This window comes from Hyperolius riggenbachi, chromosome 8 (assembly GCF_040937935.1).
Source record: "Hyperolius riggenbachi isolate aHypRig1 chromosome 8, aHypRig1.pri, whole genome shotgun sequence".
Lineage (NCBI taxonomy): Eukaryota > Metazoa > Chordata > Amphibia > Anura > Hyperoliidae > Hyperolius > Hyperolius riggenbachi.
The window spans coordinates 43,987,449-44,003,897 of NC_090653.1; the positions used below are offsets into that span (position 1 = coordinate 43,987,449).

At 45.2% G+C, this 16,449-nt stretch overlaps 1 protein-coding gene across 2 annotated transcripts in view; it reads right to left on the reverse strand.

Annotated features, from left to right (window-relative positions):
• LOC137528774 (complement factor B-like) overlaps nt 1-16,449 on the reverse strand; it is a 161,088-nt gene that overhangs the window by 45,633 nt on the left and 99,006 nt on the right. For both annotated transcript variants that reach the window (XM_068250341.1, XM_068250340.1), the window contains exons 10-12: nt 7,914-8,051; nt 2,684-2,778; nt 233-347 (exon numbers count right to left, since the gene is read on the reverse strand). In XM_068250341.1, coding sequence (XP_068106442.1) covers nt 233-347; nt 2,684-2,778; nt 7,914-8,051 — 348 coding nt within the window. The remainder of the gene's footprint in view (nt 1-232; nt 348-2,683; nt 2,779-7,913; nt 8,052-16,449) is intronic.

A 16,449-nucleotide genomic window follows, 5' to 3' on the forward strand; every position in this document is an offset into this window, starting at 1 on the left:
GGTTCCCCCAGTATAGGTTAGATAGGTAGGACCCCCCAGTATAGGTTAGCTAGGTAGGTACACCTCAGTATAGGTTAACTTCGCTCTACCCACTCCCCCCCCCCCCCCCCCCCGACACTGCGCACACCCTCCTGCCGCTCCGCCACCAGCAACAGAGTGAGGCCCCCCTTTGTGTGAGGCCCCAAGAAGGGGCGTGGCTCGCCTGTATGCTGGCAGCGCCCCTGATACTTACTGTCAACTTGCACAGACATATATACAGCATCATCAAGGTGGAAGGCCTGGGCAGCTGTTAGGATGAAATTCCTGGTGATAATGGATCCTTTAGCTCTCACCACTCCGCTTCGATGCTAGAAAAACAAAAATTACAGAGATTACTTAAATATACTGTATAAACCTGTAAAATAAAGTGTCACTTACATACAGTACATCTACACCCTGTTTTGATGCTGTTAATCCTGCCAGTGCGTAGATATCATATCACTTCCACCGGTCGTTTGCCACTCTTGTAGCTCCCGCCGATCTCATCCTGTCTCCCCGCCGCAGCTCACTCATTCTGCCTGTCTCTGGCGGCAGAGCTCCGTGAGCCGGTCAGGAGCCAATTTCATCGGCGTCTGACCCTGTCATGAATGTAAGCAACTCCCATTGGCTTTCATTGATCACACTGTCAGAAGCCAATGAAAGCGGCTCTTGACTGGCTCACAGAGCTCTGCCGTCATGACCACAGAACACCACGGCCAGGAATGATCTGTAATTATAGTCAAGAATGTCTTTCAATGCAAGGGAAGCATCTAAGCCTTCCTTAAATGCAGATATAGAATTTGCCATATTTATTTACCCTTTATAACATTGAAGCCCGGTGCATCCATTTTTGATTGGCTAATCGCTACCCAATTTTACCATCTCCATCTCCATGTAGTGAGGGGGGCCCACAGATTCTGATTACTATGAAGAGTTTGAGTACATAGGCCCTAAGGGCTCAGATACACTATAAATATATTGGTAGGTGAACAGAGGCGCCAGAAGGATAAAAATACATCAAATTTTTAAAAAATTGCTGGGAGGAAGTGGTGGACTCGCCTGCGTTAAAGCAGACACCAAGGACTGTAAATATATAGATATACACATTTATTGAAAATATCCCAAAGATGCAACGTGTTTCGCGGGCACAGCCCACTTCTTCAGGCAATAAGCAGGGAATAAACAACAGCAATTCAGTTATAGCAAGCAGAGCACCTATAACTGAATTGCTGTTGTTTATCCCCTGCTTATTGCCTGAAGAAGTGGGCTGTGACCACGAAACGCGTTGCATCTTTGGGGTATTTTAAATAAATGCGTATATCTATATATTTACAGTCCTTGGTGTCTGCTTTAAAGAGACTCTAAAGCGAGAATAAATCTCGCTTCAGAGCTCATAGTTAGTAGGGGCATGTGTGCCCCTGCTAAAACGCTGCTATCCCGCGGCTAAACGGGGGTCCCTTCACCCCCAAACCCACCCCCGCAAGACTTGGTCATCAACTTGGTCGTAGATATTCTCTTCCTGGAGGCAGGGCTAACGGCTGCAGCCTTACCTCTAGTCGCGTCTATCAGACGCGCATCGCCGCCTCTCCCCCGCCTCTCTCAGTGAAGGAAGACTGAGAGGGGCGGGGGAAAGGCGGAGGTACGCGTCTGATAGACGCGCATGAGACAGGGCTGCGGCGGTTAGCCCTGCCCCAATGCGGAAGCGCTCCCCGGCTGCACGGAGGGGATTTGGGGGTGAAGGGACCCCTGTTAAGCCGCAGGATAGCGGCGTTTTAGCAGGGGCACACATACCCCTGCTAACTATGAGGTCTGAAGCGAGATTTATTCTCGCTTCAGACTCTCTTTAACGGAGGCGAGTCCACCACTTTCTCCGATTTTTAAAAAATTTTATGTACTTTTATCCTTCTGGCGCCTCTGTTCACCTACCAATATATTTGAGTCCACCCCAGGTGGAGGGGTGATCTACCCCCTTTCTTCCTATCTACAGAGAGTGACTTCTTAATCCTGAGTGAGGACAGGTCTAATCTCCTCACCTGCCTAATGAGTGGTTACCTAGGTGGTAACCCGTGTTTGTGAGTATTACCATCTCACTGTTTCATTTATCCAATCAATTTTGACATACTACACCATATTGGGCTCTCGATTTCTCTTCAACTTCAGATACACTATAAGTGCTTTTTGGCCTTCAGAGCTTTGTAAAAAACCGCTCCCATTGACTTACATTAAAATTGCGGTAAAATCGTGTGATTTTACCATGATTGCAATTTTACAGTGATTTTACAGCAATTTTAATATAAGTCAATGGGAGCATCTTTTAAAAAGCTCTCAGAAAGCTCTGATGACCAAAAAGTATTCAGAAAAGTGTTTATAGCAGTGATGGCTAGCCTTGGCACTCCAGCTGTGGTGGAACTACAAGTCCCATGAAGCACTGCAATACTCTGACAGCTCTAAGCATAACTCATGGAGGCAGAGGCATAATGGGATTTGTAGTTTTGTCAAAGCTGGAGTGCCAAGGTTAGCCATCACTGGCTTATAGTGTGTCTGAGCCCTTATACTACATAGAAAGTCAACATTTTGTGCTGATGTGGTCCTGTAGCAGATGTCGCTTGGTCATGCTGTCAGAACTTCACTACTATGACATCAGAGGCAGAGCCTCATTGCTTACCACAGAAGTAATTGTAACAATCCAAGGAAATTTCTCCCTCGTATCATTGGAGTGCTCATTGCTCAGTCCACACATATCAAAGGCTTGAGTCTCATCTAAAAATAAAACAGAAATATTACATCAATCACAAATATAGGCGCTAACCTAGGGAGCTTCCAAGTCCCACCCGAAACGGACCTGAGCTTCTCGTTGGGGGACTGAATGGGAAGTACCTCTCAGAATGTCTGAAAACTACAATAATGCTAAGTACACACCATACGTTTTTTCAGTAGATAGATGGTTCGATAGATTATTTCCGTCATATCCGTTTTTTTTTTTACTGGTCGATTTCTCATAGACGTAAATGGAAATTGATAAGAAAAGATAAGACAATAGAGTGGAAAATGGAGCAGAAAATCAAGTGGAGAATCGATCAGATGGAAAATCGACCAAAAAAATGCATCATGTGTACCTAGCATTAAACTTATAAAGCACTTTTCTCCCTTAGGACTCAGAGCATAGGTACATATCTGATCAGTAATTAGTTGTGGGTGGATTATGCTACAGAAGATCCATAAATCCATAAATGGCGCTAGAGGTGGCTTTTCAACTTGGATTTCAACTAGGAATGGTTGGAAATGCCTATTTCCGATTCCACAGAAATTCCAGTTTCTACCAATGCCAATTTCCGATTTTCTGAGTTTCCATTTTTCTGATTTCCGAGGAGTATTTTATTTGCCATTTTTAGCATCTGAGAATGCAAAAAAATGACAGAAAAAAAAATCACAAATTGGAAAAAATTGGTTTAAAATCACCTCGGTAGTATGATTTTTGTGGAAAAATGACATTTAACATCCAAGAGACTCTGGAGTCTAGCAAACACAATATGGAATTGGGGAAGAGTAGCCATAGGGCTGGATTAATTCCTGGTTCAATGCGACCACATGGCAGCGTCTGTGTCCTCCTTGACTGGGATCAGATAGAAGTGCCCTCTCTGTCACCTTCTCTCCGCAGTTGCTTTGTGGCAGGGTGGGCGGGACTTGGGGACTACAGACTCTCTCTCGCCAGGTCCTTCAATCATTAGTACCCCATCCACAAAAGCTGCAGCGTCATCTCTCCACCTACCTCCAGAAAGACACTAGGCAGCAGCATTAAAGAGACTCCGTAACAAAAATTGCATCCTGTTTTTTATTATCCTACAAGTTCCAAAAGCTATTCTAATGTGTTCTGGCTTACTGCAGCACGTTCTACTATCACCATCTCTGTAATAAATCAACTTATCTCTCTCTTGTCAGACTTGTAAGCCTGTGTCTGGAAGGCTGCCAAGTTCTTCAGTGTTGTGGTTCTGTGATGCATCTCCCCCCTCCAGGCCCCTCTCTGAACACTGCCTGTGTATTATTTAGATTAGGGCAGCTGCTCTCTTCTCTCTTATCTTTTACAAGCTGGATAAATCCTCCTCTGAGCTGGCTGGGCTTTCATATACTGAGGAATTACATACAGGCAGAGCTGTCTGCACTCTGCAGGTAGAAACAGCCTGACACTTCAGTGGAAGATAGCTGCAGGGGGAAAGAAACACACAAATGATCTCTTGAGATTCAAAAGGAAGGGTTTATACAGCCTGCTTGTGTATGAATGTATTTTCTATGTGTGGACATGCTGTACATCAACCTACTTCCTGTTTTGGTGGAACTTTTGTTTGTTTATAAACAAACTTTTTAAAACAGTTTTTAACCACTTTTAATGCGGCGTGGAGCGGCGAAATTGTGACAGAGGGTAATAGGAGATGTCCCCTAACGCACTGGTATGTTTACTTTTGTGCGATTTTAACAATACAGATTCTCTTTAAGGCAGTGGAATGTTGCTCATAGGACAATCCTGGCAGGCAACACAAACTGCATTCAAATGAAATTGTGCTTTTGTCCACACCTTTCACCAGACTTGTCTGCAGCCATCTAAACAGATCCATGTGGCTTGCAGTAATAGTTGTGCAGAGACAAAACTGAGCTGCCCATGGTGTTCCAGCAACTGCTCATCCGTCTACTAGTTGTGCAGACCGCAATGCAGTCTACACACACAATCATAGGAATACTTTCCTTAACCTGCTGTGCTTTAATGGGAGACAGTTTAAAAGCAAAACCAGAGATGAGAAAAATTTCACCTGCATGCATAATCTGTAAGGTTCACAAACATTTTTCACCTTATTGTGCTTGGCCTGCCAGACCTTTGTGCTGCCATTGTAACCAGTTCTTAGATCTGGTGTGAGCTAAAGGACGCTTGCTTTGTCTAATTCACATGCCGTCTTTGGCCACATTTCCACATGGCTGTGTGTAGGAGTTGCTGCCGGAATTGTCCTGGCCGTGTGCTTCGGGTCCTAAAGAGTCTTCCCTTTCCACTCATGGCTCCCGCATTCCAGTGTTGTCACCCCCATTAGCTTTTTTTTCGATCAACTGGGAGCCCTTGGAAGCGCTTATGTCATCCAAATGTTTCCAGAGATCAACAGCTCCGTACTGCACATTCACAGTATGGAGCTACCCAGCTTGGAGAGCACTCGTGAAAATGAGTGCTTCCGACACCTCCTGTAACAGCAAATTTAAATGGGAGTGACCTGCTGGAACTTGGAGACCATGAGAGGAGCGGGAAAGCTCTATGGGATCCAGAGCCTTTCCTCTCCATAGGTACCGGTAAGTATCTTATTTCTTAAAAAAAAAATCTTAATAGTATCTTAGTATCTTACTTCTTATAAAAAAGCAGATTTGCTTTAACATAGAATGCAGGTGTATGTATAACTTCTGGGTGTATGGGATCGCTCCTCTTGGCCGCAGTATGGTCTTAGGCGGAGACAGAGGTAGAATCAGCTGACATTTAGGCAGGGGTTTATGTAATAAATAATAATATGTGGAGGCTGACCCTGCCTGATTTGAACCCTGGTCTCTCACATCAGAGGCTGTGCTTTTGCCACTGTGCTATAGCTGTGCTATAGCACTATCAAGATGTTTTGCTGGTTAGTATTGGTTACCAGTTGACATGTATTGCCACCCGTGTCAGCTGATCTCTCTCTCAGCTGATATTTAAACTAGATCAATGCCTGCGTGTGATTGGCTGTTGTGTGCATGTGGTTGGCCACCGATTGGTTGCCTGATATATTTAAAGAGAACCAGAGACGAAGCACCCTCATGTATTTTATTACATTTATCAGTGGGAACATGACAGTAAACACCTACCCTGCTTTTAGTTTTATTCTTCTCAGTCTAATCTATCTGTTATCAACTGTGATAAGAATCCACCGACTATTCAGTCGAGGTTTGACCTGGAATCATTATAGCTGAGTCACTCTTCTGTGGAGTCTTTTCAAGCCCAAGCCTTCCCCCTCCTGGCTCAAATTTCATGCTTTACATACTGAGAGCTGTGATGACATCAGAGGGGCTGCTGCTGCAGGAAAAATCTCTGTCTAACAGACAAGTGTGGCTGTGTGATCTGTGTGCTCTGTCTGTGCAGCCAGTCATCATTATTATCTACTGTATGCAGTTTCATTACTATGAGAGACACTTCCTACAGGCAGCCACAAAGCATACCAGAATATGAAGTTGAAAGCACACAGATGAAAGCCTACAGCAGCCCTGCTTGTCTATAGTCTCATATAGCCTAGACAGCACATCCAGAACACCTCATAACCTGGAAGCAGAAGGAATATGAGCCGGCGGCCATATTGTATATTTCCTGGAGCAATAATGGATAAAAAAGCACTCAAAAAGGCACACCAGAGTGGCGAAATTATCGGGTAGAGCATTTATTCTTTACAAGCTATCAACTGATATGTTTATTTTGTGTGAATCGTTCATCTCTGGTTCCCTTTAAGGTTACTGAGTGCACTTTGACTTTGCCTGTGTTAGCATATGCTTCTGCTTACTGCTGGGTGCCTTTTTGAAAACTTGTGGATTGCTTTTCTGGACTTTTACTTACTGCTTGTTACTGGACTCTGCCTGTTTACTGCCTTCCCTGACCAACTGCCTGTTATTGGATTCTGCCTGAACTGATTTATTGCTGATTTATTGCTTGTTACTGGAATCTGCCTGTTTGCTGCCTGCCCTGAATATTGGATTGCCTGACCTTGATTTCTGCCTAGCCCTTCTGTACCGTGACATTTATATAGTACTCCTGTGTTCTGGACTTTATCTCATACTGCCCTGGAACCTGTATACCAATAAGCTATTGTTTCTAGACTTCCGTGTTATCAACATCTCCTGCTATCTTTTGGATTGCGCCGCTCACATTCGCACTCCCATGGCCTGGAGCACTCTGCGCAGGCTCCCAGACGACAGGAGCGCGAGGCTTCTAGGGACTGGAGGAAGCCCAGGTAAGTAAATCTGATTTTTTTTTCCCCTCATGAATCCTTGTACAACATTTTTTAATAGTTGACATACTTGTACAATTCCTCGATTTCTACCTTTGTTACTTCACTTTGTTCCTTATAAGCACTGTGGGGCTTTCTCGAAAACTAATTTTGTTGTGTTACACAATGGCAATAAAGTACTTGAATCTTGAAACCTTAATTTATGATTTATGGTCCAGTTGTGTTTTATATTTGAATTTAGTTTTATGGAACTTTTGTAAGTTTTTACATATATAAAGCAAAACAAATACAAGAACAAGTCTAGTACATTGCACTGTACCGGTTTTACTTGTTATATAATGACTATTATGGGATTTGTATGCGTAATCCCCGCCTATGAAGGAGCAGCTGATTGAAATCAGGGGCAGTTCACACGTACATCTAAATGGCGTTAAACAATGCTCGCAGCAGTTGTCACTTAAGCGCTGTCCATTCAAATGGATGGACAGCCATTGATACAATCGTTTACCATAGTTCATGCCAATACTGCGCTTGATCTCATTGTATTGTGCAGCGTACAGGATCAGCTAACCACAACGTTTATGTGAACCCCTGCATGGATCAAAAGGGACACATTTACCGAACGACAGGAACTGCCGCCAAAAGGCAAAAACTGCTTTTCTGCTAACTAGCAGAGAAGCTTTTGACCCAGATGCCGGGCTGCTGGGTCAGATGCCCGTCTGGACCTGCCCTTAGTCGAAAAATATCCCATCTCTGTACCTCAATCACCACCTACCTCTTTACATTTGTGAAATGCATCTTACCTCAGTAGGCAGTACGCTCAAGTTGTGTTATGGACATTTTAGGCTTATTTACAAAATAATTTGTAAATAAGTCCCATAATCTGATTCAAAGACTCACCTGCTATATTGTTGAAGGCCCTCTTCAGGTAATCAATATCTTCCACATGAAAGACACGTCTCTCTCCATCTATCTTAGAAGCAACATCATTAAGTTCATCCAAGGAAACATCATGGCCCAGACCAAAGCCATAGATATCTGCAAACATCAGAGCAAAATGGAAAAAGTAATAAGTTACCAACATGAAGAAGGTCACATAGTGGACTATTCATGGAAGTATCATGGTCCACACCAAAGCAATAGGTATCTGCAAACATCGGAGCAAGATGGTAAAAAATAATGCGTTACAAACTTGAATAAGGACACATGTGGACTGTTTATGTAAATATCATGGTCCAGACCAAGGCTATAGATAAATGCAAAGGTCAGAGCAAAAAGACAAAGTAACGAGCTACAAACTACAAACATGAAGAAGGTCACATGGTGGACTATTCATGGAAACATGGCCCAATCCAAAGCTATAGAGATGTAAAAACATCAGAGGAACTTGGAAAAAAAAAGTAATGCGTTACACAAACTACAAACTTGAAGCAAGTTTCTGGGTTGACCAAAATATTCATGGTTACAAATTACAATACTGACTAGGCGATCGGAGGATTTGGTGCACATTAGATCCCACTCACAAGCTAGTCTTTTGCCACCCAAAACCATCATTAATTATCACTTAATTGGTTGCAGAGGATGTATATGATTAAAGACAGGCTGAGTTTGTGGGCACAGCAGGACTTCCATGCATAGCGGTCCAATCTCTGGACAAAGCAGGTCTTAAATTCACTTTTCCCGAAAAGCCAAAGTCCAGGCACACAGCTGCCATACAATGTATGTGAAGTGTCTTAGCTACTAAATGACTTGTAGTTCTGTACAATAAATCATGTAGAAAACCTAAAGAACAGAGTACAATCTGCATATATTTTTCTATGCCCTGTTCTGCAGACGTAAGAATAGTGCCCAGTGGCGGACACAGGCAGCAGTGGGCCCCTGTGCAAAATATCAGTTGTGGGCCCCCTGACCTGCGGCGCGCGAAGCGCGCCGCGTCCAAAAATGGGTGCAGCTATAACCTGCGGCGCGCGAAGCGCGCCGCGGCAAAAAATGGGCGTGGATAGAACCTGCGGCGCGTAGCGCCGCGGCAAAAAATGGGCGTGGCAATGACCGGATAAGGGCGGAGCTAACTGTAATTTAAAGTGATCCCGGGGTGAGAGTGATATGGAGGCTGCCATATTTATTTCCTTTTAAACAATACTAGTTGCCTGGCGGCCCTGCTGATCTATTTGGCTGCAGTAATAAACTGAATTACACCAGCAACAAGCATGCAGCTTAATCTTCTCAGTTCTGACAATATTGTCAGAAACCCCTGACCTGCTGCATGCTTGTTCAGGGTCTATGGTTGAAAGAATAAGAGGCAGAGGACCAGAACGGCAACCAGGCAACTGGTATTGCTTAAAAGGAGAGAAATATGGCAGCCTCAATATTATTCTCACCTCAGGTTCCCTTGAAAAGTGCAACGCAAAGACAGTGGGCCCAAGTTTTGGTGACCCTTTCCCCAGAAAATTCACATAATTGTGCAGGTTTTCTCAAGAAAATACACATAATGTGAGCAGATTTGCCCAGAAAATACATTCAATCATGTCGGCAGATATGCCCAGAAAATACGTGCAATGATGTCGGCAGATATGCCCAGAAAATACGTGCAATGATGTCGGCAGATATGCCCAGAAAATACGTGCAATGATGTCGGCAGATATGCCCAGAAAATACGTGCAATGATGTCGGCAGATATGCCCAGAAAATACGTGCAATGATGTCGGCAGATATGCCCAGAAAATACGTGCAATCATGTCGGCAGATATGCCCAGAAAATACGTGCAATCATGTCGGCAGATATGCCCAGAAAATACGTGCAATCATGTCGGCAGATATGCCCAGAAAATACGTGCAATCATGTCGGCAGATATGCCCAGAAAATACGTGCAATCATGTCGGCAGATATGCCCAGAAAATACCTGCAATCATGTCGGCAGATATGCCCAGAAAATACCTGCAATCATGTCGGCAGATATGCCCAGAAAATACCTGTAATCATGTCGGCAGATATGCCCAGAAAATACGTGCAATCATGTCGGCAGATTTGCCCAGAAAACACATGCAATCATGTAGCAAATTTGCCCAGAACATACATGCAATCATGTGGCAGACCTGCCCAGAACATACACGCAATCATGTGGCAGACCTGCCCTGAACATACACGCAATCATGTGGCAGACCTGCCCAGAACATACACGCAATCATGTGGCAGACCTGCCCAGAACATACACCTGCTAAAATAAATAATAAAAAAAAACCATTTACTCACCTGCAGCAGCAGACCTCCTGTCCCAGCCTCCATCCGGCGCGCAGCTCCCATGGGTGGTTGGGTGGATAGGTAGCCTGGTGGGTAGGTAGGCAGCCGGGTGGGTAGGTAGGTAGCCCTTAGCCGGATGGGTAAGTAGCCTGGTGGGTGGCTGGGTAGCCGGGTGGGTAGCCTGGTGGGTGGCTGGGTAGGCGGGTGGGTAGGTAGCCTGGTGGGTGGGTAGGTGGGTGGTTAGGTAGCTGGGTGGGTGGGTAGGTAGCCTGGTGGGTTGGTAGGTAGCCGGGTGGGTAGGTAGGTAGGTAGCCTGGTGGGTAGGTAGGTAGCCGGGTGGGTGTGTAGGTAGCCGGGTGGGTGGTTAGGTAGCCGGGTGGGTAGGTAGCCGGGTGGGTAGGTAGGTATCCGGGTGGGTAGGTAGCCGGGTGGGTGGGTAGGTAGCCGGGTGGGTGGGTAGCCAGGTAGATAGCCGGCAGGGTGGTTAGGTAGCCGGGTGGGTAGGTAGCCAGGTAGATAGCCGGCAGGGTGGTTAGGTAGCCGGGTGGGTAGCTAGGTAGCCGGGTGGTTAGGTAGCCGGGTGGGTAGGTAGCCAGGTAGATAGCCGGCAGGGTGGTTAGGTAGCCGGGTGGGTAGCTAGGTAGCCGGGTGGGTGGGTAGGTAGCCTGGTTAGGTAGCCGGGTAGGTAGCCGGGTGGATGGTTAGGTAGCGGGGTAGGTAGCCGGGTGGGTAGGTAGCCGGGTGGGTGGGTAGGTAGCCGGGTGGGTAGGTAGGTATCCGGGTGGGTAGGTAGCCGGGTGGGTGGGTAGGTAGCCGGGTGGGTAGGTAGCCAGCAGGGTGGTTAGGTAGCCGGGTGGGTGGGTAGGTAGCCAGGTAGATAGCCGGCAGGGTGGTTAGGTAGCCGGGTGGGTAGCTAGGTAGCCGGGTGGGTAGGTAGCCAGGTAGATAGCCGGCAGGGTGGTTAGGTAGCCGGGTGGGTAGCTAGGTAGCCGGGTGGGTAGGTAGCCAGGTAGGTAGCCGGCAGGGTGGTTAGGTAGCCGGGTGGGTAGCTAGGTAGCCGGGTGGGTAGGTAGCCGGGTGGGTAGGTAGCCAGGTAGATAGCCGGCAGGGTGGTTAGGTAGCCGGGTGGGTAGCTAGGTAGCCGGGTGGGTGGGTAGGTAGCCTGGTTAGGTAGCCGGGTAGGTAGCCGGGTGGATGGTTAGGTAGCGGGGTAGGTAGCCGGGTGGGTAGGTAGCCGGGTGGGTGGGTAGGTAGCCGGGTGGGTAGGTAGGTATCCGGGTGGGTAGGTAGCCGGGTGGGTGGGTAGGTAGCCGGGTGGGTAGGTAGCCAGCAGGGTGGTTAGGTAGCCGGGTGGGTGGGTAGGTAGCCAGGTAGATAGCCGGCAGGGTGGTTAGGTAGCCGGGTGGGTAGCTAGGTAGCCGGGTGGGTAGGTAGCCAGGTAGATAGCCGGCAGGGTGGTTAGGTAGCCGGGTGGGTAGCTAGGTAGCCGGGTGGGTAGGTAGCCAGGTAGGTAGCCGGCAGGGTGGTTAGGTAGCCGGGTAGGTAGCTAGGTAGCCGGGTGGGTAGGTAGCCGGGTGGGTAGGTAGCCAGGTAGATAGCCGGCAGGGTGGTTAGGTAGCCGGGTGGGTAGCTAGGTAGCCGGGTGGGTAGGTAGCCAGGTAGGTAGCCGGCAGGGTGGTTAGGTAGCCGGGTGGGTAGCTAGGTAGCCGGGTGGGTAGGTAGCCAGGTAGATAGCCGGCAGGGTGGTTAGGTAGCCGGGTGGGTAGGTAGCCAGGTAGATAGCCGGCAGGGTGGTTAGGTAGCCGGGTGGGTAGCTAGGTAGCCGGGTGGTTAGGTAGCCGGGTGGGTAGGTAGCCAGGTAGATAGCCGGCAGGGTGGTTAGGTAGCCGGGTGGGTAGCTAGGTAGCCGGGTGGGTGGGTAGGTAGCCTGGTTAGGTAGCCGGGTAGGTAGCCGGGTGGATGGTTAGGTAGCGGGGTAGGTAGCCGGGTGGGTGGGTAAGGTAGCCGGGTGGGTAGCTATCCGGGTGGGGGGCCCGACTCCTATCCTCCCTCACTCACCTCGGGGCCCCCCTCCCGGTATGCGCTGCAGCCGGCGGGAGAGCAGAAAATACAGGAAGTCTCCGGCCGGGGCTGCAGCAGACGCTAGAGGCAGCTGCTGCTTAGTTTCCGATATGTCTCCAAAGTTGGAGACCAAGCGGCAGCTGCCGCCCCGGCCGGAGACTTCTTGTATTTTCCGCTCTCCCGCCGCATGAGGGGGGGGGGGGGGCGAGGTGAGGGGGGAGGACAGGAGTTGGGCCCCCCAGGTTAAAAAAAAAAAACATAAAAAAAAAAAAAACCCTGCAATACTTAATGGGCCCCTGAAGCAGCAGAACTTCAGGGGCCCTTGTGCGGCGGCACGGCCTGCACGGCCGTATGTCCGCCACTGATAGTGCCCCTCCCCAGCCTTCTGATAGGACAGGGTAGACCACAGCACTAAACAAATCTGTAGAGCAGGCACCTATTCAATAGGGACCCTGAGGCTGCAACTCTGGTGCTTTGAGTCCACTAGGAGAAAAGCACAATATAAATGTTCTGTCTTGTCTTGATTGGCTCACAGTGCAGCCCTGCTCCTCACAGACTATGATAGAAAACTGTGCAAGTACTGCAGTACATAAGCTATATACAGTATCAAGGTAGCATCCCTTACTTCTAATGGCTTTTAAAAAAATGCATTAAATTATTCTTAAGGACTGAAAATGCTTCAAGATTGTTGCTTGTGTGGCAAGTGTAAATTAAAACTGCAGTAAAGAAGTCACACTCTACTTCCAATACTGTCATTCATGAAAAACCCTCAAAATTTGAGCTACAAAATAGGTAAAATATAAGCAAAAATGCCACTTTTAGTTTTCAGTGTTGGACATCTCATCATCTGTCAGTAGGGATGATCCCACTACTAACTTGGGCATTTATTCACAAAACTGCTATCGCACCTAATTTTTACCTCAACTACAAGGCGGGACAATTCTTGTGATAAACTGAAAGATAAATTGTGAGAAACAGATATGGTTCACTTTTTTTTTAACTCCCAGGTGATATTCTCTCACCTTATCAATAAAATGCCCTATAAGCAAGAAAATAATCAGAATAATTTTGACAACTATCATATATATATATATATATATATTTTTTTTTATTTTATATATTTTTTTTTTCTTCCTTACGTGCTGGAAGCTTTTAAGTTATTGTATTGATAAAGGTGTGAAAGTATTTCCTGGGAGAAAACCTTGGCCCATATGCAATTCAGCAAAAATATATTAACTCTTCGCACTCTCGCATGCAAATGTTCAAACAAATGCATTCATAGATTCACTCATCCAGGCACAACTGTTATCCCTACAGCTAAGTTAAAAGCCAGGGTTTTAGTTCACAGAAGAATGCATTCTTATGCTGAGTCACCTATACTGCGCAGAAGTACCCAGGTATACATAGGTGTCCTAACTCTAGCCCTGTAACATGCATAGTGCAGACATGCAAACACATTCATTGCATCAAACCTATCAATGGATTAGAAGCACACATCCTGATGTCCTCTCCTGGGACAGATAGTGCATCTTACCTATCGCACAAGGGAGCTAACGTAATGTATCCATGTGCACCATACACATACACCAGCATACGCTGTGTGCATGCTGACAAACACATACAGGGGAAGGAGGGAGCGCACTGAATTAGACGCTAGCCACAGGGGTCAGTAACAAGAAAAAAATACATATATCCAGGCACATCGCATCTAGTTAGGACATTAAATAAGTTATTAAGGAATGGGAGGTGCTGAAGGGGGTGTGGTTAGAAAACAGCAAAAATCTATTAACCCTTGCATGCGAGAGTGCGAAGGGTTATTAGATTTTTGCTGTTTTCTAGCCACACCCCCTTCAGCACCTCCCATTCCTTAATAACTTATTTAATGTCCTAACTAGATGCGATGTGCCTGGATATATGTATTTTTTTCATATGCAATTCAGGGTTGCTCGTAAACTACGCCAGCGCGAATCTACGCGTCATAGTCCGCAACTACGCATCGTAGTTCATAGACGAAGTTTAAAAACTTCGTGTACGTTTTTCCTGCGTTGTCGTAGTCCCGCTATGCAAAGCTTCGCCTGCTACGCGTAGTTGACGTATGTGTTGCGAAGACAACTACGCGTGCGGTAACTGCGTCTAACTGCGTCTGTACGGATCATTGCGCATGCACAGAAATATTATTGCCCTTCTATACGTATACAATTCCGCATTGGAAGGTGGAATGTATGCTTATATTAGTTCACCCATGCACATAGTTAGCAGATTATTGCGGACATTTTTTCGCATAAGGGCATAACGGTCCGCATCAACTACACTTCGCACTGCGCGAAGCTTCCGTATTTTAACGCGTAGTCTACAAAATGCAAACGTAGCAAAGTTTCTGATTTCGGAGCTTGCGAAGCGTAATTGCGGAAAACTATGCGTAGTTCCAGCGTAACGAAGTTGGCTGACTACGACCATCCCTAATGCAATTCACCTTTTCTTCTGTTTTCTCCTAAGAGATAATTTTTAATTATCTGTTTAAAATAACTTTTCAGCACTTTGCACTTTAAAAAAATACCATACGTAGTTGTAAAAGTACTGTCAAAATAACTACTGTGAAGTTACTAACTGGAAAGTTTTTTTTTTTTTAAATGATCTCCTAGGAGAAAACTCATGAGAACTGCATATGGGCTCTTTGGCATTATTCAGTTCACTTTTCCTCCTAAGGTTTCTCCTAGGAGATAATTTTTTATCTTTTAATTTACAACTTTTTACCACACTGCAAATGAAAAAGTAGTTGAAAAAGTACTGGCAGAACTATTCTGGGGGCCATATTCAATTCAACTTTTTCTCCTGAGTTTTCTCCTAGATGATATTTTCATAACTTGTCAATAAAATGACTTTTAAACCAACAGCAAGCAAGAAAATACTCAAAATGATTTTGATAGTACTTTTTCACTTACAAAGTGCTGAAAGGTTATTTTAAAGAGAAGTTGAAAAATTATCTCCAAGGAGAGAACTCAGGAGAAAAAGTTAATTGCATATGTGCAAGTATTTTCTTACTTACTGGTGGCGTAAAAGACATAGGGCCATATGCAATTCATTTTTTCACCTGAGTTTTCTCCTGGGTGATATTTTTAAATTTGTCAAAAAAAAAAAAAGCATTTTAAGCCACCGGAAAGCAAGAAAATGCTCAAAATAATTTTGATAGCGCTTTATCATTTACCTGAGAAAACTCAGGTCACAAAGTGAATTGCATATGGCCCATAGAGCCATATGCAATTAACTTTTTCTCCGACATTTTCTCCTAGGTGATGTATTCACACCTTGTCATAAAATCTGTTTTAAGCCACCAGCAAGCAAGAAAATACTCAAAACAATTTTGATAGTACTTTTTTCACCAACTTTTTGGTACTTTTTTTTTTACAAAATGCTGAAAAGTTATTTTAAAAAGAAGTTGAAAAATTATCTCCTAGTAGAAAAGTCAGGTGAAAAAGTTAATTGCATATGGCCCACAGGCCCATATGCAATTCACTTTTTCACCTGACTTTTCTACTAGGAGACAATTTTTCATCTTCGATTCAAAATAACTTTTTAGCATTTTACAATGGGAAAAGTACCAAAAAGTTGGTGAAAAACTACTGTCAACATTGTCAACATACTCAAGTATTTGTTTGCAGATCGTTTAAAAGTCATTGTATGACAAGTTTTGAAAATATCAACTAGGAGAAAACCCAGGTGAAAAAGTGGCCCATAATGGCCCATATGCAATTCACTTTCTAACCTGAGTTTTCTCCTAGGTGATATTTTCATAACTTGAAATAAAACACATTTTTAATCACTAGCAAGCAAGAAAATACTCCAAATAATTTTGATAGTAGTTATTCAACTACTTTTTGGTACTTTTTCAATTCCAAAATGCTGAAAAGTTATTTTAAATTGAAGATGAAAAATAATCTCCTAGGAGAAAACTCGGGTGAATATGTGAATTGCATATGGGCCAATAACCCTTATTTAATTCAATTTTCCTACTAAGTGTTCTCCTAACTGATATTTTCACATCTTATCAATAAAATGCCTTTTAAGCCACCCGCAAGCAAGACAATACTCAGAATAATTTTGACAGTGCTTGTAAAAGTGATTGCATTGAATAAGGGC